Below are 25915 nucleotides of genomic sequence, written 5' to 3' on the forward strand. Positions count from 1 at the left end.
TTCGGGCCAAGCTGAATGGGTAGGGCGTTAGGTACAGACTAGAAATAGAATGGGTTGACCCATTTAAATAAATGGGTTGGGGCTTGGCTTGAAACTGTCCTACCCGCCCATATAGGTTGTCAATGGATCAGGCCAGATTACCCAACCCAAAACCAGAAACAAAATAAAGAATACTTTTCTTATTATTATTATTATTATTATTATTATTATTATTGCTTTCTTATTATTATTATTATTATTATTATTATTATTATTATTGCATGTGTACGTATATATTGATGGTGAGGTAGGTTGTGGATAGCCTCAGTGTCTGATTCCATTATTAAATCTGAATTGGGTGATGGTTGGTTGGGTCGGGTTAGTTGAGCCCAACCCATTTACAATTAAATGGGTCGGGTCAGGTCAGGTCAAGCTTGATGAATTTTTATGCCGGTCTGGTTGGGTCAGGGGGTAATGAGTTGCGGTTGGGTTTGGGCAAGAATTCTCGCCCGTTTTGTAAATGATCAATCTTAGGCTGATCCTGACCCAGCCCAAACCCAACCCATTGCCACCATGAATGTTACATATGAAAAACATGAGTTATAGTAATCAATGTTCGAAATATCAGTATCGCGTCACGTATCTCACCATTAGGATATGGATATATATCAATTGTATCGCAAAATGTATCATTCTTGCTATAAACATGTGGAAACATTGAAAATTTGGTCGAATTTTTTAATGGAACAGTGATTGTTAAAAAAGATATCAATGCACACTTACAAATCAAAACATTAGAAAATAATAATAATAATAATAATAAGTGCACATAATAGGTTTTCTTTGCATGGTCTTAATCTATTCATTATCTAATTGAATTAATGCGAGTATATTCAAAGTCTATTCATATAATTTATAAATATAAGAAAATGTGTAGGAACACAAGCAATACATTCAAAAGCAAAAGAAGAATCACTAAATTAGGTCACATACATGTTTGAAGATTGCAACCAATTTGCGAGAAATTGAAATTATTTTTTTTTTTTTCAATCTTCCGCAACTCGGCCCATCTTCTCCAAATCTTAAAATCCAAGCTCCCAATTCATGATTTTTCATGCAAAACATGAAAAATCATGAATTTGTAACAATTTGACACTAATTTAACATGATTTATAGGGGGGGGGAAAAAAAAGATCGAAAATGCTCACCAGATCAAACATGTGGAATATTATCCTATTACTTGTGTCTTTCATATCGCACAGGTGGGCTATATCGTCTGATATAGTCAATACTTAAAACACTGATTATCCCAACTACTAGTACGTAGTACGTTTCATATCACACCGACGACAAAAATCGCTTCTATTTTTAATGTATTTTTGCAACTTTTCCTTCAAATCAAGTTTCAAAATAAATAAATAAATAGACAAACAACGATGAATCAAATTTAAATTTTCCTCTTCCATATAATCTGAAGATAACCATACACACTCCATAAATCCGTACAGCTGGCTTCTGATTCTGATGCTTAACAACAATGACAAAGTAAACATACATTGCGAATTCTAATGCTGTCAAAGAGGTATTGTAGAATGCACAGGCTGAGAGATTGTACACTACCTTCTACCCGATGACTGGACCAACCAGATTTTTGGCCCCTCATTCGAGCATTGTATAATAACTTGTGGTAGTTTCAACAAATGACAGAATAAAGACACCCCTGTTATTGGTTTTGATGAGGCAGACCGGAGAAATGAAAACAAAGTGTACAAAAGGGAAGCAATTTTGTAGCTAGCACTCACAAACCGTAGGTTGTGGAACTTCCCAAAAGGAAGTTATGGACCTCTGAAACTTGTCTAGAAGATTGTGCGTGTTTTGTACACTAGGTTGAAGCCACATAAACGATGCTATAGTTCGGTTGTCACTATTGGAAGCAATGAATCTCCTTCAATCCAACCTGAAATTTCAATTTCCCATTCTTCTGTTGTTTCGACATAAGCTGGGATCAGACTTGGGGCCTCAAAATTGCACCACAGCACTGTCAAAGTGGGATAGGATTCTGGCCCATTTCCTCAGATACGATAAGACTGCCTATTGCGACTTAGCCTCCAAAGCTTTAGAAACACATCCATCAAGTAGGTCTATCTATTCCTTCAACTCCAGGAAATCCTTGAGGTTACCAAGAATTCCTTTATCATATGGGTTTTTGAACCTCAATTCTGCAAAGGGTTGCCCTGAAGAAGTGCATTGTGTCAAGAAAACTCATGAACAGATGTAGAAGCCCACCACCCGATGGCTTTTCTATTCAGTACATGTTAGCCCATGATTCAATGATCCAGTCTGTTGATCTCGATACATGGAGAAGGCCCCCTGGAATCCTAGAAGCTTGGAAGATCCAGAAACTTTGGTCTTTCGCCATATCTTATCAAATATGGACCATTGCTGTATTTTCTTTTCTTTTCTTTTCTTTTTTTCTTTCCTGACTTATATTGGCTATCAATCAAAAGGGTTAAGGATCTTCCAATCTGGGAGATTTTTGGGACATCGCTCATAACGACAGTGAGGTCCAATCAGTCCAGCAGTCGAGAAAATCAAATCATGAGCTAAAAATATAAGGAACCAAAAGCATCAGCGAGTAATATTTTCAATGCCCAGGGCCCTATACATTCTAACTTTGAATACCGCCAATACAGGCATTTAACTTACCTGGAACGACAAGCTGGAACTCTGGATATTTCCTCCAGTTTATCTGACCCACATTGCTTACTATCAGACAAGATATGGAGAACCAGACCAATCTGAGGAAATGCAATAAGACAATTGTTTTGGAGCTTACCCACTCATCAGTTTTGATGTTGAAACAGATGCAATAAATATGCCACGCCAGGAAAACCACCTAGATATCCACCATGACTTGTTTGGTCAGATAATTTGACGGAAGTTCATTTAGTAGTATGACATTTTCACACACACACACAAAATTTTAAAATAATAATAATAATAATAAAAGCAAGGAGGCAACCAAATCGAATGAGGATATTGAAGTGGCCATTAAGCCTGTAACTGAACATACTTTCATGCCATTCACAGACAAAGCTTAATTGATTTGCTTTACACTGATTTCATTCTTTTTCCAACATGATAAAAAGTAGAATTTTGATTTCTTGGTGAAGTACGAGTCAGTTTTATTCCTTGGTTGTTCTTACCTAGAGTATTATCATTATCATTATCATTATTATTATTGGCTTTTTGAAAGGTAAGTTTTGACATTATACTTTGATATCCTGCCCGATCTTACCAATAAAAAAACTATACATATTCTACCCGATTTTATCCCATTCTCAATTGAAATGCATAACAGGCATCAAATCTCCTATAATTTTCAATTCCAATAGACCAAATACGTAGAGAATTTGCTGGTTCTTTTCACCGATTGTAGATGTTCCCATGTAATATTTTGAAGTGCTTACAAATAACAATCTTGCGAGGCTTCATTAAAGTGTCATACTTATTCCTTTTTCATGGGAAACAAACGATTTTATTGAATCCCTCACCAAAAAAGAAAAAAGAATGAAAAGAAAAGAAAAGAAGACAGAAGATTTTATTTAAATCTCATATTTATTTATTTAGTTTTCTTTTGTCAACATCATTACTGAATGCAATTTGGATATGGGAAAAGATCAGGTGTTGGAGACCAGAAGAAGAACAGGGGCACTTCGCAGTTGGTGAGAATTATTGGAAAGTGGGCACCATTGGATCTGATCATCTCCTAAGAGGTCAAAGCATGAGGAACTTCCTTACTATCACAGGAATAAGTTTCAGGACTTTTTTTTATAGCCTTGGAGGATGCGGCTCCTAGGCATGGTGACGTAAGTGGGCTAGTAACCTGGACCTTTCCCATGAGGGAATGTCTCTACCAGCTCGTATAAGGGGCTGGAGACAGACAACTTTGCTATTGGTGTCCAACTCCAGATCATTCCTGGTCAGATGTTCCATTTCATCAAGTCTAGCTTGTCCATCAAACCAAACATTCTTTTGACAAAGATTTAATGGACTCAGAGTGGCTTTTACTCTTTATGTTCCCGTGATACAATATGCCGATATCAGCCAACAATCCAAAAGTTCACTACCAAAAGTTTTATGTGATCACATTTAATACGAGGCAAACCTGCCATAGCACTTGTAGTAGGCAATAAAGCACTGCTGGAAACACATCCAACCGTTTCCTAAAAAGCACTATTTCCCTAATTAATTTTTATCAAGTGATTAATGAGATGTGCTGACCAAACATACCTGAGTCATAAAATCAATTTTGAAAATCAAAAGCACTGAGAAACGCTTAAATTAGCATGACCAAACAGGCACTTAATATGAAGCAAACCTGCCATAGCACTTGGAGAAGGCAAAAAAGCATTGTGCCGATAGCCAAGTTGCCAGAGAGACTGCTCTGCAGAGTTTAAGAATAAACAAATAACTCAAGTCATGAATCATGATATCACAAAGAACCTTTTGCATAATATTGAAGCCACACAAATTTTATAGTGAAGGAATAACAAAGAACTGCTATGACAGTAAAAAGTAACTAAAAAAAAAAAAAAAAAGAAAGAAAAAAAAAAGAGCAGGTCTTCAAGACATGCCCACTTGCAACAAAAATCAGCAAAGACGAGCATTTTCCATGTAATACGGGTTAACTAATTATCAACCTCAGAATTCAATCAAAACTTAATTGACATGTTAATAGCCGAACAAAGTAGGATTTGCAACAATTATATTAGATCACCAGTATATTAGTTGCTAATCCAATTCTTGGAGGGAGCTAATCGCGGTACAGGACGTACCTCTGAGCCAGTTTTGTGCATGTTCCGTGATTTCGCAATAACTGCCATCCAGAATAAGAAAATAGTGACAAATTGCAAAAAGAAAGGGAATGCATACATAACATGCTAATCATGAAAATTAGGGCCCCAGGATTGGCACTGCATCATTCAATCCAAATGATGCTAGTCCGATATAATAATCTAAAACTTACGTAAATTGAAACTAGCCTTATAGACAAGTTGGATCTGACTCAATACACCAAGAATGAATTCAGCATCACAAAAGAAAGATGTTGACATAACACAAAACATAGAGAAAACAAAATGCGAAAAATCTACAAAATTAAGAAAGGTATTATCTATAATTAGTCATTTGTTATTGTAACAAACTGATAAGAAACCGACCACCGATCACTTTTGAAAGCAAAGCTCTGTCTAGAAACGGGAAGTATTCAGTCTTACGGAGCTGGAGTCGAACTTGATGCTGAACGACATTCAAGCTTTGGAAATCAAAGGAGGAGGTTTGCTCATCGAGGAAGAGCAAGCGGTTCGAGATTAGTTAAAATCTGTTTATCAATCTAGGGTTCGCAAGGAAGATATTATGTGGCGCCAAAGGTCCAGGGGCATTTGACCCAAAGAAGGCAATAAAAACACTAGAGAAAAAATGTTCGAGTTACTGAGAAAAAATTCATTTGTGAGAAAATAGTTAATTTCCATAAGACCTTGCTCTCGGATGAGGGGTTCCAGAGGCCTTCTTTCGATAATCTGCCTTTTGATTCCATTTCTCCGGAAGAAGCTGCTGCTCTAGAAGCCCCTTTCCGTTTAGGGCCTAATTAAATCGTATGGAATTGCATTAGATGGAATTAACACCATTATTACACAATGATTGCATGTCTAGAAATACCATGGTATTTTGATTGTCCAATCCCATATTTTGGATCAAATTCTTCCTTTGAGAAAAACACGGTATTAAGTGAAGCCTGCGTTTGCATAATGATTACTGTCTTTTGTGAGTAAAACGAAAGCATACACTGCACGGAAAGAGATGGCAAAAGAAAACGAGAGATGTGCGGGTGAAACTTATACTTTATATAAGTAGAATCTAAGTTATTAGGTAGCTTTTTGCTTGTAAAATATTAATGTAATTTGGATATTAACCACATTTTCTAGTTTTCAAAAAATAGTTCTTTGTTTAAAATGTCATCATGAGATGCAACGTAGTCTTTGTTTGATAGTCTTCAATTCTGCGGTAAACACCACTAAACAGCTCGTTATTGTTATTTACATCTGTTTGAAAGTCATGGTGTATTTCCACCTAGAAACTCGATTCAAAAAAGGCTGATTTAAATTTGTGGGGTCCACTGTAATGTATGTGACATATCCACACCATCCATCCATTTTACCTAAACATTTTAGGTAATGAGCCCAAAAATGAGGCAGATCCAAAGCTCAAGTGGCCCACACCATAGGAAATCGTGGTCGTAAAAGGTTTTTAACGGTAGGTGTTCAACCTACTATTTCATTTGGCATGGTCCACTTGAGCTTTGGATCTACCTCAATTTTGGATTCATGCCCTAAAATCATCCCGCAAAACGGATGGACGGCGTGGATAAGCCACATATATCACAGTGGGCCCCACATGAAATTTACACTCTCGGTTTTGGTGTTAAAGAAGCAAGCCATCATTGTTAGCATAGAAAAAAGTGTAGGAACTACATTGGTAATTAATCATTTACCCATTTACATGCATTTACATGGGGGAATTAAAAAACAAACACCCCCTTGGAGAAAATTAAGGAAGTTGTTTGGGACTTAGGTAGGGTGTTAGCTTCGTCGTGAGCAAATGCACTAGGGTGAGATTTTATGATGATGTTTGGATTGGGGATTCCCCTCTTCGCAAGTCTTTTTCCTCCATTGTGTCCCTTTGCCCAGAGGCTAACATTCATGTCGCCAGCTGCTTTTCTTATCTGAGGGAGAAGCAGGAGTCTGGTTGCCTCCTTGCGTTAGGGAGCTAGATGATTCGGAGTTCGATGAGTTATTGGTCCTCCCTCGATGGCAAGGAGTGTTGTTAGTTCTGTGGGAGAAAGAATCGATGGTGTGATGTTTTTGCAAGTCAAGGGCTTTCTCAGTGAGATCGTTATATCTGGAGTTGTCTTGTCCTAATCCCAATCGCTCTGTCAGCCACACTACCTTTCTATGGTTGGACTAAGCTCCTCCAAAAGTCGTTGCCTTTACTTGGTCCTACGATTGATAATGTGCATAAAAGATCTCTCATTTTACCCAATGCTTACCTATTATGCTTTAGTGTTAAAGAGTCCATCGACCAGTTGCTCATCCACTGATCCTCCCGCATTGTTTGGTCCGGAATCTTCATATTGGTGAGTATCAACTAGGTGATGTCGTGCTCTATTGAAGATCTTTTTTGCTACTAGCATTTCGATAGGGGAGACATCCTTGGATCCAAGAAATGGAGGGTAGCTTTGTTAGCCGCCCTCTGCTGCACATGGCTGGAAAGAAATGGGTGGTGCTTACGTAACATTAGGAGCTCTGCCCTTTGTTTAGTAGGGTTGCCTCTTGTAATAGGAACTGGGGTCCCTGAGGTTGTTTTTTCCTTCTTTGTTTAGGTTTATTTGTATAGCTTCTTTTGTTTTTAGGGTTTTTAGGTTTCTAGCCATTTGTTTCCTTTTGTTTTTTGTTTGCCTTAATAAAATTCATCATCTTTGCAAAAACCACAAATCACTTTTAGTAGATATTCATAACAAAGTAATTAAACAAACTAATTGAAATCAACCCATAAAATCATGTGTGATGCATGCACGCACGCACGCACACACGCGTGCGCGCGCACACCAAGGTGTTCTGTATCCGTTACGATACGGCCATAAAGGTTGATACGTACAGGTAACGACCGTGATTGTTAAGCAATATGGGAGTAAAACGGGATAGTTGGTTTTTTGGGGACCGTATCGACTGTTACATGGGCCATAACGGCCATTATGGGGCGTAGTGACTGTTACCCCTGTAATGGTCGAAAAATGGCCACTTCTTTTTTTCAATGTAAATCCATTTTTTCCTTCTTTTTTTTTTTACTTTTCTCATTCCAAAAACTTTCTTACATCATTATATAGCAGATTTCGACCACTCGTACTATAGTTTTTAGGATTAAAATAGTAGATTGAAGTGATTTGGGCAAATAGAACCTCCGAAGGCCATTTTTTCAAAAAAAAAAAAAAAAGAAAGAAAGAATAGAAAAAAGTGGTATATGTGCATTTCTTTTTCTGATTTCAAATTCTAATGCTTGATTGTGATGTGTAAACATAAGAGACACATAATCATGTTCATAAATTCACTAGAAAACCCAATACAACACTCTCACCAAAGAGTGGACCACTACACTACCATAAACATGTTTTTAAAAATGCATACAAATTCAGAATATTTACATTATTTTAGATTTTCTAAATATTTTTCGGAATTTCCAGGAATTTATTTTTTTTGAACCATTACAAGGGTTGTAACGTTCCTTACGCCCCCGTACCGACCATTACAACCAATACTCATATCAGTAACGTTGGTGACCATTACGACCACCATTACCGATACAGAATACCTTGACTAAGGTGTTTTGTATCCGTTATGATACAGCTGTAAAGGCCAATATGCATACGTACGGCCGTGACCGTAAGTTGGTTTTTTGGGGCCATAAGGCCGTTACAGGGCATAACCAATTAATGCAAGGGTATTTTCACACCGGGCTCGAGTAGGGTGCCTGTGGGATGCAGGGGCACACTCGGAGTGGGTGGCCGGTGTGAGGCAGGCCCCACTCGTGTGAGGCAAGTGGCTCGTGTGAAGCAGAACTCATGTGAAGTACGAGGGGAGTTCGGCTGAAGTCTTAACCCATAGGATGTGGGACCTGGGCTATAAGATAAAGGGATTGATTCGTCATGCTCTATCAGAACTAGCTTTTAGAGCAAGTGGTTAATTGTCTTGCATCACCAGTGTTTTAAGTATTGTCGATATCAGCCGATATATCCCACAATATATCTTGTATCTCACTTGTGCGATACGAAACATACACATAGCGGGATAATATCTCACATGTTTGATCTAGTGAGTATTTTCGATTTTCGATCCCTTTTTTTTCTGTAAATCATGTTAAATCAGTGTCAAATTGTTACAAATCCATGATTTTTCATGTTTTGTATGAAAAATTATGGATTGGGAGCTTGGATTTTGAGATTTGGAGATGAAACAAGTTGCGAAAATTTGAAAAATATCAAAAAATTCCAATTTCTCGCAAGTCGGTTGCAATCTTTAAACATGTATGTGACTTAATCTAGTGATTCTTCTTTTGCTTTTGAATATATTGCTTGTGTTTCCACGTCTTCTTACATTTATAAATTATATGAATAGACTTTGAATATACTTGCATCAATTCATTTAGACGGTGCATCGATTAGGACCCCGTACAATCAAAACCTTCTCTAGGGAAAAACTTATTTTCCTACTTGTCATTATTCCTATGGTATTTTATTCATGTTTCCTTTGAAATATTTTGTATATCATTTTTCATCAATGCATATTCAGTTGGTTTATTTTTAACAATTTCTTCATCTAATATGGGAGCAGTTAGTTACCCACTGCATTATCTTAAAATTTTAAATTGTAATCTCAAAGTAAGGAGGTGACCAAGCCAAGCATCCAACTGTCCCTTTTTTACAGAATTCCACCAAAAATCATCACTTACACTGAGTTGAGCACCCTATGTAGGAAACCTCAGCAATGACAAATCCAATCAGAAGAACCATGAATAAATGATGATTTTTCTGACCTGCAAACAAGAACATCAACTTCAAGATTGATTTGGCACAAGTCAAATAATAAGTTTTAATACTAACTATAGGCTGCATTTACAACTCCAATAATGTCACAGAAAATGAGTGAGACCTATACAGTTCCCAAAAGCAGGACAGTGGTGGTCAAACCCCTTTACATGTGCCTTACAGCTGTTACAATATCTCACCCTCTTGAGGGAAGGTGCACCCTGTAAATGAAAGAGACATTTAAGAGGCCATCGCCAAAAGAATTCAAAAGAAGAAGAAGAAAAGAAAAGAAGAAGAAGAAGAAAAAAAAAACCCTTGAACCCACAAAAAATAAATAGATCTTTGAAAAAAAAAAAAGAATGCATGAGGAGCGTAGTTAATCAGGAGGTGGGCCACATGTGTACTTTGAATAAGATTGTTGACAAGTCTGATTTAAACTGCCCATCTTTTACATACAAGTTTACCCACCAGATGAGGGAAGACAGTCACGTATTATAAGACAGAAGACAACCCCGATAACAAGGGGAACTTTGTTCGAGGTTGAAGGGAAAGACCTAAAAAGGGCTTCTATCAAAGTGGTGAGATGCACTTGATACCGATTGGGCCTTAGATAGGATCCACAGATGAACAGGATTGATAGATGGACCTACATAGCCAGGAAAAGGAGACAACAATGACAACGAAACAAAAAGATGACAGGTACGACACCGATTATGGAGAGAAATGAGGATGAGAATGATAATGACAACAATTGCAAAGGCGATGCTGGTGGTAGCGGATGGAACTATCAATTTTTTTGGGAATTGGCCGAATCACTTTGAAGGCAGTGTTGGATAGGTTGGAAAGGTCAAGGGGGCATTTTCTATGGCAAAGAGAGGAAGAGAAGAAAAAGTTTCACCTCATATCCTGGGGAAAGGTGTGCAAGCCTTATGATAGGGGAGGCACATGAATTAAGGATTCAAAGCAAATGAATTTAGCTCTTTTGGAGCAATGGTTGTGGAGGTTTAGTGTGGAGGATGACAAGCTTTGGAGGGAGTCTATTGCTATCTAGTAGTAATGAGGGTGGGTGGCACACCAAAAACTCCTCTCCATACAGAGCATCAACACTTTGGAAAGGAGTGATGTCTACAAGAGGGAAGTTTTCTAAAGGGGTTGGCTTTTCTCTTGGGAATGGGGAGAGATTTTGGTTTTGGGAAGATGTGTGGCTAGGCAAAACTCGTTTGAAAGATATGTTCCAAGGATAGCCCAGTTGTCTCCAGTTCCTAATATTTTGGTTTCTTAGTGCTACTCCTTTTGTGACGATTCTGTGGTATGGTCTCCCTGGTGCCGTAGATCTTTTACCGATGATGATGTGGAAGAGTATGTGGCACTATTAAATCATGTTCGGCTTTGCCACCTGATGATCGAGTATCAGAATAAGCTGGTTTGGAAGGGGGTTAAGTCTGGTGGCTTCTCAGTCCGATCCTTTTATGATATGATTGATCCTTGTGGGGCTAGTGGTGAAGCGCAAGCTCAATATGTTTAGAGGTACGGAGCGCCCTCGAAGGTTGTGGACCTGTGGCTTTGGGTGGTTAGTCGAGAGGGAGAGGGTGTTGACAATGGATAACCTCCAGAAGTGTGCAATGATTATCCCAAACATATGTCTTGTGTGCATGGTGAACGCCAAGTCGGTGAATCACCTTTTCAAGTATCGTCAGTTTGCAACTCAGATTTGGTTGGGTTTTCTAAGGAGTTTTCATATTCTTTGGACGATGCCACATTCTTCTGGTGATCTCCTTTCGGCTTAGAATGGGGTGGGACTTCCGAAGCAAGATAAGGCTTTGTGTAGGTTAAGTTTGCTTGCAGTTTTTTGGGCTTTATGGGCTGAAAGAAATGGGAGATTATTTTGTAATGTTAGCAATAGTGTGGATAAGGTTTTGGGCAGGGCAATGGATTTAGTTGTTGAGTGGGCTTCTTGTATAAATGGGTTAGGGATTGTTTTTTTCCTTTTTGAGTTTTTTTTTAGCACCTTCTGAGTGCGTTTCTTAATAAAATTTGTTTTTATCTCTCAAAAACAAATTAAGAATTCTGTAATACAAGGTAGAAAGGGAAATACCATGTTTACAGCCAGCTGTTCAAACTCCATGCCACTTGATGAAAGTTCTTCATCCTGTGCAAGCACATAAAGTAAATACAACTATACAAGTATTACATATTTTGATGGATGAAAGCCCAATACATCAAGTTTTACAACCTCAGAACGAGAACTAACATTGGAAACTGCACTTTGGTTGAGTCTGTCCAAACAAGAATCATCATACGAGATGAAACCAGGATCCCCAGAAAGAATACTGCAAAAAAGAACATGCAAAAATAATAATAATAATAATAAGCTCATCTGCCTGTTTGAAAGAGAAAAAAAAATACTTGCTAGAGGACACGATATTTAGCCAAATACTTGATTCACCAAACATGTTGATGAAACCATACGATCTGCACCGACCCATCAAATAGAAAATTTTACACAGAGTTCATGAGCGAATCCCATTTCCTTCATGATTCATTGTACCTCTTGAGATTTTCATAGTCAAGTTTATAGTTTTCTTCGGGGGGGGGGGGGGGGGTGGGTGTTCCCTTTGAGACCCAAAAAATAGACAACACGAAGCGATGAAACACTGGAAAGTTCATCTAAGTGATAAGCAGCCAGAAAGTTCATCAAGAACATCTGGTTCATAGCCAAGTCATTCAGATCTCATCAGTGTTATCCAGAAGTACCATAAAAATTCATACCTAAATTGGAACCAACCTAATGTGGCACAAACACATCCTTCAAGCAATCAAATTAAGCATTGAAGGTAAGGCCAATAATGAAAAATTTGCAGAGTGATACATGAATCACATATGTATTCTACAGGAAAGGACAAGACACAGATGACCATAGAAAGAAAGAGAAAAAAAAAACTGTAAAGCTCAAAAGGGTAGACAAATATACTACAAAAAAAACTAGTGTATTTAATAAAATTTCTTTGTAAATGTTTAAAATTTCCAATGTGCAAACAAGATCAACATAACTAAATGCGTGAGGTAAACCAACAGCCCATATCAAGCTTTTTTTTCTTTTTCTTGAATGGTAACTTAAATTCATTAAGACCAAACATTAAACAAAAGAGATGACAAAGCAAGGGAGAAAAGGGAAAAGTGGGAGGATGGTGGGATATCATCCTACGATCCAGCTAACATAATCAAGAATGGCCTCTCCAAAATTTCATAATATCATCCCTATTACATCTCCTGAAAAGAGGCAGACACAAGGCCCAAGAAACCACCCCACCTTTCACTGAATGTATGACTGACGCTACATTCAAAGACTTCTTGTTGAATATGCTGTTATTACTTCTTTCCACACAGACCATATAACAGCAAGCACGGAGAGAATTTCTAGTATCGAGAATTTCTGGACATTAATGGGGAAAAATCCCAACGGAACCAAATAATACCATTATAAAATCAGTAAACCAGGCTTCTTATACAAAGTGCAGTAGGCCTCTGATTGCGAATACAATTGAATCTGGAATTATGTTGGCCTTTTCCATCAATTTCAGATCTAGTACTATAAGAACTACAAGAAATGTCAAAGATCAGTAAGTAGATGGGGAGAAAGCTAACCTATGAAGGCCGATCAGAAGAACAGTAAACTCTGCATTGACTGCAACATCCTTTAGAGAAGGAAAACCTGTAAGACAATATTCAATACAAAGAGAAAAAAATAATCAGTAAACACATTTACATGCCAAGCATTTAAAACAAAATTAATGGAAGACACGAGCAACAAACTCTTCTTAAATGAGCATTTTGCTTTCACGCTGTCTCCTCAATTTCTACCATACATGTGGCATGTATCCTAGGGTGATTAGGACGCGATTGGGTGAGCTGTCAAATTTACATACATAAATAACTATTACTGATGCAGACATCAATGATGCACCCTTTAAAGTGTACCAGAGGAAGAGGCGTCACCGACAGACTACCGGAGCGAAGGAGTTAATGTGGATGGACGCTGAGTCCATCGGACCCATTTTCTAACGCGATATGAGTGCAGGAGTGGCATGACTGCACCATGACCACATGCCCATGGGGCGGATTTCACACCCTGTCGTGCGGGTGTCTTTAATTTTAAGCGTTTTTTTGTTCTTTTCCTTATTTTCAATGACTTTAGTACACTTTTTACTTTTTTCGTCTTTTTGTTATTTTCCTTATTTTTAGGAGCTTTAGTGCACTTTTACTTTTTCCATGGCTTATATATACACTATGAGAAACCCTATTTTATTATTATTGAATGAATAAGAATTCGTATGTTTTTTTCTCTCTTATATGAAAGAGATTAGAGTTTCAGGATTGGCCACTGGGTGTTAAGGATTCCAACCCGGTTTCAGGCTTCCTTCTTTCTAGATCTTGGAGGTGCGGGAAAAGATAAGATTCAGCCGTTTTCTTTTCTTTGATGCACTAGAATACGTACCTTCTTCTTCTTGAACCTATTTCTTCTTCATCCCTTTCGTTCCTCTTTAGATATTCCTTTTTGGTTTTGAACAGAAAAGAGGGATGGCTAGTCAGGAGATTCAAATCTAAACTTGACTGTGGACTGACTTGTGCTAGATCTGAGATATCCCTATATCCCTAAGTCGTCCATTTTTACTGTTTACGTGATTTTATGCTAAGGGGCATGATCCTGACAGAATGATCTCATCTCTGTATTGAGATTTGCCTAATTTATTTGATTAAAAACAGTTAGTTGATTAATTTATCTATTTGAATCTCTTCATCCTGATTATACATACATCTAGGGTTAGGCCATCACATGTCCCTACATCAATTACATACATTTTCCTCATGCTAACAGGAAATGATCTAGCACAAAACAACCAAAGAACCATTATCAACATCTGATCAAGCTTTCGAGACAATGGGGAATGGACCCTACTTGATCCATAACCTAATAAGAAGTCAAAGCAAGTGGGGCCAATTCCTATCTATCAGACACCTAAAACTTCACCAGCATCAATTTTTTCTGTCCTTTTTGCTAACTCTATCTAGGGAATTTGAGGCCCAGCATGCAAAATTTCAAGTCCCCACATGATAGCTCCCATGCGGGGCCTAGTTCCACATTGGATGGCAGTGTCAGAGATCTACGCCATTCATTAGGTAGTGCTCTGTCCATATACCACAAATCAGAGTAGTAATCTCATCAAGAGACATACATGTACACTGAATCTGGACTTAATTTCTAACTGCTCATCTTTCTCATACAAGTTTGACCTGCATGATCAGCAAACCAACATTAGTTTGATCTAGGGCATGTTCAAAGGGTACCCCGCTTGATGAATAGCCTAGATGTCTACATATGTACCATCCTACAGTGGGAAGCGACAAGAGAGCTGCCCAACATTCCCATGTAAAAATTCAAATGCAAGCACCATGGCCAAACGCTAAATGCCCCTGGTTTTTCACTAAATTCCGGGGAAGCAGAATTAAAAACACATCATGTGGGTAATTTAGTCCGGAATTTTTTGAAGTCCGAAACCATCAAAGGAATCCCAAATTTATAACATGGCTGGCTTTCTTTAAGGCTGAGTTTGGTTGCACCAAATATCATGAAATGTCATGATATTTCACAATTAATCAGTCTAATTTGGTTCAAAATATCATGAAATTTCATTACATTTGGTGAATATCATGAAATTTCATTACATTTGGTGCAACCAAACGAACCTAATGCAAGAACAAAAGGTCAAAATATGAAATTATACAAATATTAAGATTCTAAATATACATAAATCAATTATCAGAGAGAGAGACGGAATGAACCTTCTCGAATCAGTGCAATATAAACTCCCCAAAGAAACAAGATATTGAAGATGACAAGAGCTGGTGCTGATGCAGATACTTGTAGAATCCTTCGGCAGCATCGACCAAAAAGAGCAGAAGCTACTAGAACTAGAGCTGCAAAAAAAACGGAATTGAAATTTCAGAGAGAGAGAGAGAGAGAGAGAGAGAGAGAGAGAGAGCTATTGCCGAGCTAAGGAAATGAAGAGTGAACTCAGGCTTTCAATCTGTACAAGTGAAGCCCATGGTTCAGTGATGCAGACCATTGATCTGCTGGGCCCCACCCCCAAAAATCTATAGAGAGAGAGAGAGAGAGAGAGAGAGAGAGAGAGAGAGAGAACCTGAAATGGAGAGGATGGAGAAAAGAGAGAAAGTAGGATAGAGGCGAGGAACCATGGCTAGGGCGAATTGAGAAACACAAACGAAGAAAAGGGAGAAAAGAGAAGGGTAAAAATGGGATTTCACCCATTGCCTCTCAAACCCTAACACTCGCAGCATTTCCCGCGCCAACCAACGTCTGCGAGGGAGAGAGAGTTCTGACGACGACTCTAGCTTGTCTACGAAATCGGGTGCTGATGTAACACCGAGCTCGGTAAGGCCGTGACCGTGGGGCCCAACTTGATTCATGTGTCGTATATCCACGCCGTCCATTCAATTTTTCAGATCATTTTAAACCATAAAAGCAAAAAAGAAGCACGTCCCCAGACGAGCTCAACTGGAATTGGGCTGGGTTTGGACCTACTAAAACTTGGCCCGTGGGCTAAGCCTGGGCACACATGCATGGGCCAATCAGTTTTGGGGTCAGACTTGGGCTCAAGTTAATTTTGGGTTGGGTTTGTGCATGTGTTATACTTATATCCTACCTCCATCTTGGACGTAGAGCAACGGTTTCATTTCTTAAAAATATCTATTTCTTTGTATGCTTAATTAGAGGTGTACACAAGTCTAATCGAGTCGAGCTTGGCACATCTTGACCGGGCCCAGCCACTAGCTGACCCCAGCTTGAATTCGGCTCGGCTTGGTCCTCAGCCTAGCTGGCCATCTCGGATCGGTTCGGTCAGCAGTTCGGGCCAATTCGAGCTGAGTTCGAGCTAAGATTGACTGTGTGACATTTTTCGCAAACACTTGGAGTGCATTTTCAATTTCTTAAGGTATGTAAAGCAGGCGCAGGTGTTTCATCGAACACCTTATAAGTAACATCAAAATCAAGAAAAAATGGTATTTGTTTTATATACATACCTTCCTTGCCATCAATCGACACTTCGTTGAGTCATTTCAACAAACACTTGGTGAGTAACATCAATATCAAAGTAACCAAGTCACCGAGTTGGTTCGATCCGAGTTCGATTCGAGTTGGGGTTTGATCCGGTTGAGTTGAGCTTGGGCAAGCTCGAACTTGGTTCGAAATTTTTTCGAGCTCAAAAAATTAGCTTGACTCGGCTCGAACTTAGTTTTGAACCAAGTCGAATCGATCTTTTTCAAGTCGAGTCGAGCGAGTTAACTGATCTCACTTGGTTCGTGTACAACCCTATGCTTAATCCATTTTATCAACAAAGAGATTAGGAACATTCAAGTTGGAAATAGGGATTTCATCAATATTAGGCTCGGGCCTAAGGTCTTAAGCATTGGGCTGGGCAAATGCCCATTACTACCCCTAATTCTATAGCGAGGATCTCTCGAGGAGGAATAAGCTGTTAGAAAAGTAAGTGTTTCTTCTACAAAACGGAGGATAGAAAAAAGATAATGGGATGATCAGATCTATCTGGTTCAAGGCTCAACTTGAATACTCAATTTCTCAAGACAGATTTGCTGCCATTTTTTCTGGAAGTTCTAGCGAGTGCAAATGAAAAAAATTTGCAAATTGTCTTCAGGATACAATGAACTCTCAATCCGAATTTCAACACGAAAATTTACATATTTAAGTATGAACAGATCTCTAGGTTTGACACCGATATGCTTGTAAGACATTTAGAAAAAACTTAGCAAGAAGTCAGATCAAGAGTAATTGCACAAAAGATGATATAATCTTAAGAATTAAGAGTATTCTCTTCTGGATTATAGTATCCAGGATTTATATCAATTGAAAGATTATGGATTTATTCCTGAAGAGATGCTAATGTGTCTCTCCAAGAAATTCATACTCATTCACAATAAACAATATCCCTTCATGAAAGGACATGACTCTTTGTCATATGGCAGTTATTTCTGTACCCATTCAGACAAACAGTTATCCAACAGTAAAAATTGTATCCACATAAGCGACACGTGGCATAGGTGCCACATGTACAATCATGTCATAATTACTCTCAATCAACAAAAGGTAATAAATCATCAAAATAAACCCCAGTTTAATTCCAATTATACCATGGCCAAAAAGTTTGAACCATATACCAAAAAGATTAAGGCTCTTTTTGCTCCTTATGACGGAAGTGCCAAGTGCGCCTAATAAAGCGCCAAAAAGCGCCCAAGCAGCCCTACAGCCCACGCCGCGTGCGTAGACGGTGCTTAACACCGTCCTCGAGGATATTTGAACCCTAGTTGCATAATAAAAACCCCTTCTCTTACCAATTGGCTATACACACTATTTATGAAAATTTTAAATAATTAATTTTATTTATTTACTTTCTAAAAATAAAAATACTTTTATTTTTATTCTTAAAAAAAAAAAAAAAAACACAACATAAGCTCCTCTCAAGGAGGAATCAATTGTAGATAAAGAGAGCTCAACTTTATATAGGCCTAAAAAACTTCTAGACATCTTCTTAAATTATGTCACTTGGCATAAAATAATAGCGAGAGGTTGAGTGTGTTGACGTGAGTATCTCAAACATGTATTTATTAGGGCTAAAAGTTGAGCAGGTTCAACCCAATCAACTTGTGATCGACCCGACATTTGGTTTAGCTCTGGCAAGATGAATCTAAGGCTTAGGCTGTTGTAACGTCCTGGATTTTCACTGTTTTGGATTTCCAAAAATCCTTGAACTTTATATGTGTGCGTGTGTGCGTGCGTGTGTGTGTATGTGTATAACTTATATTATCACTTACTGCCTATGAGCACTCAATGTTAGTTTATACATGGGGGGTACTAGTAAAGAACTGCACAAGTCTGATTAATCAACGGTAGGAAGCCAACGAATCCGCTGATCACTTAAACATCGAATTTAACTACATGATTTGTTTACATAAGGCCCAAATCTAACCTACTCATCGCTAACTAATCAAGGCAATCATAACTAAATTAAAGATCTAACCAAAGTCTAGTCAGATAAGGCCCGGATCTTTTAGCCTAAAACCGACGGTTTAGAATAATCATGACCAAATTTCTACTTTCACTAATTATAAATATGTCATACTATAAACATAGTTAATCCAAACCCTAATCATTGCCCACGAGAAATCTCAATACCTAATTCATTATAGAAATGCCCCGATTTTCTGAACAAGCTCTAGACTGCTCGTTAGTGGGCCACTGGTTCCAAAACTATAGAATAATATTCATCTTACTGGACTCGACGTCCATCGCGAGAGTTAGACTTGGGTAGTGTCTAGAACCGCTCAACTTGAGCCGAGGGACGAGTGCATGAGAACTGTAAATACCCTAAAGGAAGAAGGTGAAACTTAAGTGAATTGGGTCGTCCACTCTTACGCAAAGTTGAGAATTTCGGACCGTCGGTTTACGACCAAACTTCACACATAGAGTAAGGATATTTTCCTGCTCATATCCGTATAGCCGCGGCCCCGATCGACCATCGGTGACCGTTGAACAGACTTCTAATCATATCTATCGATCGGTGCATCCAAATGACGGGTCGATCATGTCCATACATAGATCATCATTAGGGTTGTTGGGACACAAAAATATATATTTCTCTCTCTAGAAGTCTCAATGTGCATCCATCGCCTTAGTGTAAAAATTTCATTGTGATCCTTGTTAGAGTATAGAGGCCCTTGCTGAGAAGCCCCCTAGTTGTGTGCCTAGGGTTGTGCGCTCCTGGTTGTGCACCCCCTACCTAGATTCCTGTTGTGCGCCCCTACCTAGATTTTTGTTGTGCACTAGAAGCCGTTGTGCACCCCTACTTGTGCACCTAGGGTTGTGCACTCCTGGTTGTGCGCACCTACCTAGATTCCTGTTGTGCATTGGAAGTAGCTGCGCACTGGAAGTTGTTGCACACTAGAAATTGCTGTGCGTTGGAAGCTGCTGTGCGTTGGAAGCTGTTGCGTGCTGGAAGTTGTTGCGCGCTGGAAGCTGTTGTGCGCTGGAGGCTGTTGCGCGCTGGAAGCTGTTATGCGCTGGAAACTGCTATGCACTGGAAGTTGCTGTGTGAAAATAGCCCTCTCACACGTGTGAGACGCCTATAAATACCCCTCTCCCATCTTCATTTGGATGAATAGAAGTTGGAGAGTCTCAAGGAACTCCCAGAGGAGAGAGAAAAGTGGAGCATGATGGAAGATCCGCACAATGGAATTATGGCACAACAGAATTATAGCACAATGGAATTATAGCACAACGGAATTATGGCATAACCCAAGTTCATGAAGTTTTCATCTCTTCTTAGATTGTGCACCAGTATGCTTGCCCAGAATGCCCTTTCCTTGATCAAGTGCACCAGTTGCTGGATTCATAAAGAGAAAGTAGAGGAAATGTGAAGCACAGAGAAAATGCTCCATGAGAAAGAAGAGTATGTCCGTACGACTGAAAGGATAAATAAAAGAACGATCAATGCCTATCGCACAACTAAATCAAGGGCTTTAAGTCTGCATGACTCATCTGCTTTTGCGATGAACAACAAAAGCATCGAAATGCTACTAAAATTGCCATTGAACTATCTTTCTCTTTCATGCATTGTGTCTATTCATTATAATCTATCTTAGAATCAATGGAAATCAAATGATATAAATGAACTTAGAATAAATAGAATACTTTATGATCATTGTTCTCTCATTCTTTCTTTGTTACCATTGCATGAAATCCCCCAAATTGAATGCATTTGTTTCTTGTTCGAAACAAGGGCTAACTATCCTACGGTATATATCAATATGTACATCCCATAGTGGGCCCTAGAGGTTAGAAAAACCCTCCTATAGGGCTAGTATAGGAGGGTTTTACACCAAATCTGGCACTATAAAAGGGCCTCATTTGGGCAACCCCTTCTCCCATACGAGTTTCATGCCCTACCTTGGGTGAAGGAGAAGAGAAAGAGAAAGAGAAATGGAGAGAAAATGAAGAAAAAGATAAGGGAGAGAGTGTTTGTGTGAGTAAGGGAAATCTTGATGCTTGTAGGGTTGATATTTCCTCAACAAAACCAGTGGCTACTACAAAACCTCCACCAAATCTACCCATGCCAAGAATCGGAGGTAAGAATGGTATATTTTTCCTTCAATTAAGCAACCTAGTGTAGATTTTTAGTCACTAATGTTATTTTTCTTGATTTTGATTTAGGAATTGGTAGTTTTACCCAAATCTCCAAATTCTAAGATATCAAAGAATGGAAATCTCCTCTTAAGATGCGGACCATTATTTCTAGGTGGCCAAGTACCAATTTTAGGATAAATTTAATGATTGTGGATAATAGATTAATGCACATGAGTAATTTAGAGAAAAACTAGCTAGGAACCTACATGCTATGTCTACCTAACACGTATGCGATGATAAATTGATGTTTGTATGATCTTCGATTCGTTTGAACATGAAATATGTATTACCTGTCCATTCTTGCATCTGAAATTTGCATGTTCTTCTTTGTTATATGCATAATTGCACTTTTCTTGTTATATAATTTTCTACACTATGGATGATGTGTTATCTTTTGCCTCTTAGAAAATTCGGCACCATATGCACACTCATCTAACTTATGCTGTTAAGAGTAGTTGCATTCATTATAATATTCTGAAATTTCTGTGCTTGATGTATTGTATGCATAATTCCATCCATACTTGAAGATGAACTCTTAGTTGCTTAGGTGTGATACTGAGTACAAACCATTTTCTGGGTTGGTCAGGAAACTGAGAATTATGAGGGTGGTTCCTTTACTTGTACCGTCATGTGACTAGTCCGATTGATTTGGGCGGACGCGAACGGGCGACGGTAGCGGGACTACATGGGTTGCTTGCACCCGATGTCATGCGTTGCGTGCTCGCCTGAACTTAGGCAGTCTAGTCCACCGACTGACCAACCACGTTTGTTAATCATGTTTACTCACGCCTGTTTGGAACCTGGAACACCCCTCGCCCACTGACGCCCACTGACAATAGCTAAAAACTGATCCATAGTCTTGTGAGCCGACCATGGTTGAATGAGACACTATGTCTGAGCTGTCGGCATACGATGGGGTGACGAGCCTCCCCGTAGTGACCGTGAGCGATCCTGCTTCCCAGCACTCCCCACATGCTTGCAATCGGGGGTGGGGACTCCGATGGGATTAAGGATTACGGGGTCTTGGCCTCTCACATTGAGGGGTCCTAGCCTCGCAAATGGATGTGGGCATTGATATCGTCGGGGTGTACCAGTTTTTTCAACCTGCTAGATGAACGAAATTAACTAAAAACCTAGCTAATACATTATTCATGTATTTCATTAGCTAGGATTTGACAACTCGATAGTTGAGATTGTAATGAGGGAGTGTTGGTCATACGCGATCGCGACACGAAGTCGCTTGAGGGACTGTTATGGGTGAGGTCATGCATCATACATAAGTCATGCATACGCATTAACAAAGACTAGTTAGTGATTTATAAATTTATGTTTTTCATTAAATTCATCATGGAATTGTTATTTGATGTAACTTATGACTAATGACACTCACTGATTTAGCTACTCACTCCCACTTCGGGACGGTGTTTTAAAATACTAATGAGACATGTCATTAGATGCAAGTGAGGCGGAGCTCGACGAGCTGAGCGAGGTCAGCATGGATGAGGAAGAAGAGCCTCCCTGCTTCTAGACTTTCGACGGATCCTTGTAGTCTAAGTTCAGGCTACCGCGGGGTATAGGCCAGGGCTCTAGTCACTTTATGCCATGTATGGGGGGGACTAGTTCCCTACTTAGATGATTTTGAATTTGTGGTTTGAATATTTTTATATTTAGTGACACTTGATACTGCTTTATGACTTACTTATGCTTCATGTCTTGCTAAACTCTCCATTATTTATAAGATCATTTAAATGTGATTAAAATCTGAAGCCCATTAGGGCACCCATGACACCTAGGAATTCGGGAGCCGAGTTACTACACGGCCCCTGAAAACCCGAGGTGTTACAGCTATACAAACACTAACCTGATAAAACTTAGGTCGGGCTCGGGTTGAGGCCTTGGGTTGCCCGACCCAACCCGAACCCAATGGATATATAAGTTATAAATTTATAATTGAGTGTGGATAATTTGTGTTGATAGAGCACGGGAAATTCTAGTGTCGTCGGGTCTCATTTCTAATGACTCAAGCCAACAAGATACTCTAGATTTCTCTCTCCCAAATAGATTGCGTGCTATACAACAAGACTTTTAAATGAGTAGTTGTCCTATATTTTAGCTTGTTTGTTTAGAAAAAATGAAATTCTTTATGATAAATAATTACATATATAATTAATAAAATTATAGGTACAAAAATATAAAATGTGTATTGAAATATAATAGACTAATGTAATAACAAAAATATTAGCATGTATCCGCTCGACCACCCGACCCAGCTTGCTTGGGTTGCGCCCAACCTGCCCAACTTTCAGCCCTAGTATTTATGTTTGGGTTAGCTTAGTTTGAAAGTTCACCACCATTTTGACGTATTCCATGGTACACACGACATGGTTTTACCAATATTTCGACTGTTAAATCACCTGTTCAACTGTAGAAGGAGCATAACTCAAAACTAAGCTAATTAGATGTGATTTAGCTCTTGAGAATATGAAGCAACTGTCAGAAGTAATCATATGTTTTTTTTCCTTCCCTTGAAATTTGCATCAGTCACTATTTTATTTTTAAACATTTATTTAACAGCCATCAATGGATGGTTAAGATTTCTTTGTCAATATGCTTTCATAGATGTAACCCACCTGCAGTCTGTCTCAAAGTTTAGACGGTCTGGATGGACGAACATGAATGCCACATGGGGGAAGAACGAATCATCACCAATTCCAAATGTTGATGAAAAATCACATGAGTGGCCCACTTTTTGCCACTGCTTCTCATCCCCTCCCGGCCCCATATCTTTCAAACAGCTCCCTCTCTCTCCACATGCATTGCACGTGCCAAATCCACTAAGAAATCCAAACTGATCATCTGATGGGTCCCACCGTGGACAGATGGTCCAGCACCGTCCAATCAGGATGATTTCATCTATGGCCCATCCATGATGGGGCCAGCGGGATAAATATTCCTCTCTTGGGTGATATGTATGGTGTGACCATAGTATTAGAAAATTTTCAATTTCAACCAGAATGCATTGCAATAGTCAGAAAACAGTGGGCCTTGGATGCAACGGATCTTGAAGCCGTGGTCCACCTACCTACATATTATCCACCATAGCAATGGTCCAAATAACTCTAGATATGGACCACGTGTAGGGTGGCGATGGAATGCATAGTGGTGCAAGTGCCCACTTAAGGTGGCTGGCATTGGTAGTGTTCACACTAGGAAAAAAGGAGGCTAGAAAAAACCTACTTAGGATGGAATGGGCTGGCCGGGCCCAATGGATTTACGGTCCAACTCAATACCAGTCAGGTTGAGTTTATCATATATGTGTTGGGTATGGGTTTGGATTAAAGCCCACTTAATAAATAGGTTGGGTCCAGGTCCAACCCTTCATTTATGATGGTGGGGTTGGCCTAAAATCAAAGGCCCACTACTAAATGGGCCGGACAAAGGCCCGTTTGTAATTGAGTTGGGGCTAGGGCTATCAATGGGCCGGGTTTGGGTTTGGGTTGGGCTGATTTCTATCCAAGATTGGCATGCAAAGTTAAATATAGGCCCTATCTGGGTCATGCATGTGATTGGATAGAACAAACAGTTCCAAGCCTGGCCCGTGATGATGATTATTGGACCGGCCCGTCTGGCCAGAGCCCAAGCCCAGATAACCTCTTTTGTGGAAAATCTAATCATGCATGTCAAAGGGGCCCTTGAAAGCTTAAACATGTCGGGTTGATGGGCTCTCAGCCCTAGTATTTTTACCCCAAGGTAGGCCAAAACCTGAAAGATTGATGGCTGTTGCCCCCACACGTCTCTCATGTCAGTACTACTCTTGCAACATTGTTATCTCGAAAAGTCTTTATCAAATATCATTTCTACTTGGCACTTTCAGGCTTGCTAAGTGCATTAGTAACAACATGTGCAAATGTGTAAGATTAAAGCCGTTCGTTAGGTGGACCACACGTATACAAAATAGAAAGTAGGGAGTAGAGCATGTTATTGGAAGGCCCTTTTTATGCTAGGCCTAGGCCCATTAATTCATTTTCTATAATAAAGTGAGGGCTGAGAGGTAGAGGTGGCCGTCGAGTCGAGTTGGACCGGATTGGGCCCAACTCAACTCGGTCCGAAGTTTACAGTGCCTGACCCGAACTCAATCCGATTCGGGACCGAGTCCGGGTCCTCTGACTCGATCCCATTCATTATATTGCTGGCCTGACTCGAACTGAGTCCGACTCGGTCAGGAAAATCGAGTCGGATTGGGTTAGGTACGGTTCGGATTGAATATTCTTAACCCTAAAAGAGTTTCAATGGTAGACGTTCAATCCCACTGCTTTTTGCAGTGTGGTCCACTTGATCTTTAGATATATCTTATTTTTCAGCTCAAGCCTTAAGACGATCCCGTCGAGTGGATGGACGGTTTAGATATAACACATACCTCATGATGGGACCCACAAAACTTGTTGACGACAACATGCCAAACCAGCTATGCTGGTGCGTGGTACACCTGCCGATCCGCGTCCCAAGGTTTTTCCTTGGGACGTGGATTTTATGCTATGTGGGCCCACAGTGATATTTGTAAGAAATTCATACCATCCATCAATTGTGAGGGCTCATTTTAGGACATGATACCAAAAAATAGGTGGATCTAAAGCTCAAGTGTGCTGGACGAGAGGGAAAACAAAGGAAGGTGGTCATTGAATCTACAAAATTTCAGAGAAAGTATAAAGTGGTCATGAAGTCAACTACTCAGGGCTGTGGATTTTTTGTTGTGATGCTTACTTTCATGTATCGTCAGTTGAAAGAGATAAGCTAGACCAAAAGGCGAAAAAATGTGTTTTTTCAGCGATGGTGATGGGGTGAAAGAATGTAGACTGTATGATCGAATTTCACACAAGATTATATATTAGTCGGGATGCCAAGTTCGTTAAGAATTCCTTATTCCGGAAGGACAAACAAAATAAAAGAAATTTAATGATTGATGTTAAAATAAACAAATGTGAGATATATGAAGAAGCTGAGCTGTGGGAAGAGGTATAGAAAGA

At 39.3% G+C, this 25915-nt stretch overlaps 1 protein-coding gene across 9 annotated transcripts; it reads right to left on the minus strand.

Moving 5' to 3' along the window:
• Positions 1-1416: 1416 nt before the first annotated feature.
• LOC131252927 (uncharacterized) lies at positions 1417-16043 on the minus strand. 9 transcript variants are annotated; one of them, XM_058253717.1, is made up of 12 exons: positions 15820-16041; positions 15461-15595; positions 13265-13331; positions 11853-11949; positions 11715-11768; positions 9750-9840; positions 9544-9627; positions 4818-4858; positions 4361-4426; positions 2816-2875; positions 2686-2728; positions 1417-2213 (listed from the first exon to the last, which is right to left on the minus strand). In XM_058253717.1, exons 1-12 carry the CDS (start codon positions 15974-15976, stop codon positions 2125-2127), a joined length of 984 nt encoding a protein of 327 aa, XP_058109700.1. In that variant the 5' UTR covers positions 15977-16041; the 3' UTR covers positions 1417-2124. The 9 variants fall into 9 exon arrangements, 5 of the variants coding, with proteins under 5 accessions (XP_058109700.1, XP_058109699.1, XP_058109701.1 ...); XM_058253716.1 differs by having other exon boundaries at positions 9744-9840; positions 15820-16040; XM_058253718.1 differs by having other exon boundaries at positions 9744-9840; positions 11871-11949; positions 15820-16039.
• Between the last annotated feature and the right edge of the window lie 9872 nt (positions 16044-25915).

Source organism: Magnolia sinica, chromosome 8, assembly GCF_029962835.1.
Source record: "Magnolia sinica isolate HGM2019 chromosome 8, MsV1, whole genome shotgun sequence".
NCBI lineage: Eukaryota > Viridiplantae > Streptophyta > Magnoliopsida > Magnoliales > Magnoliaceae > Magnolia > Magnolia sinica.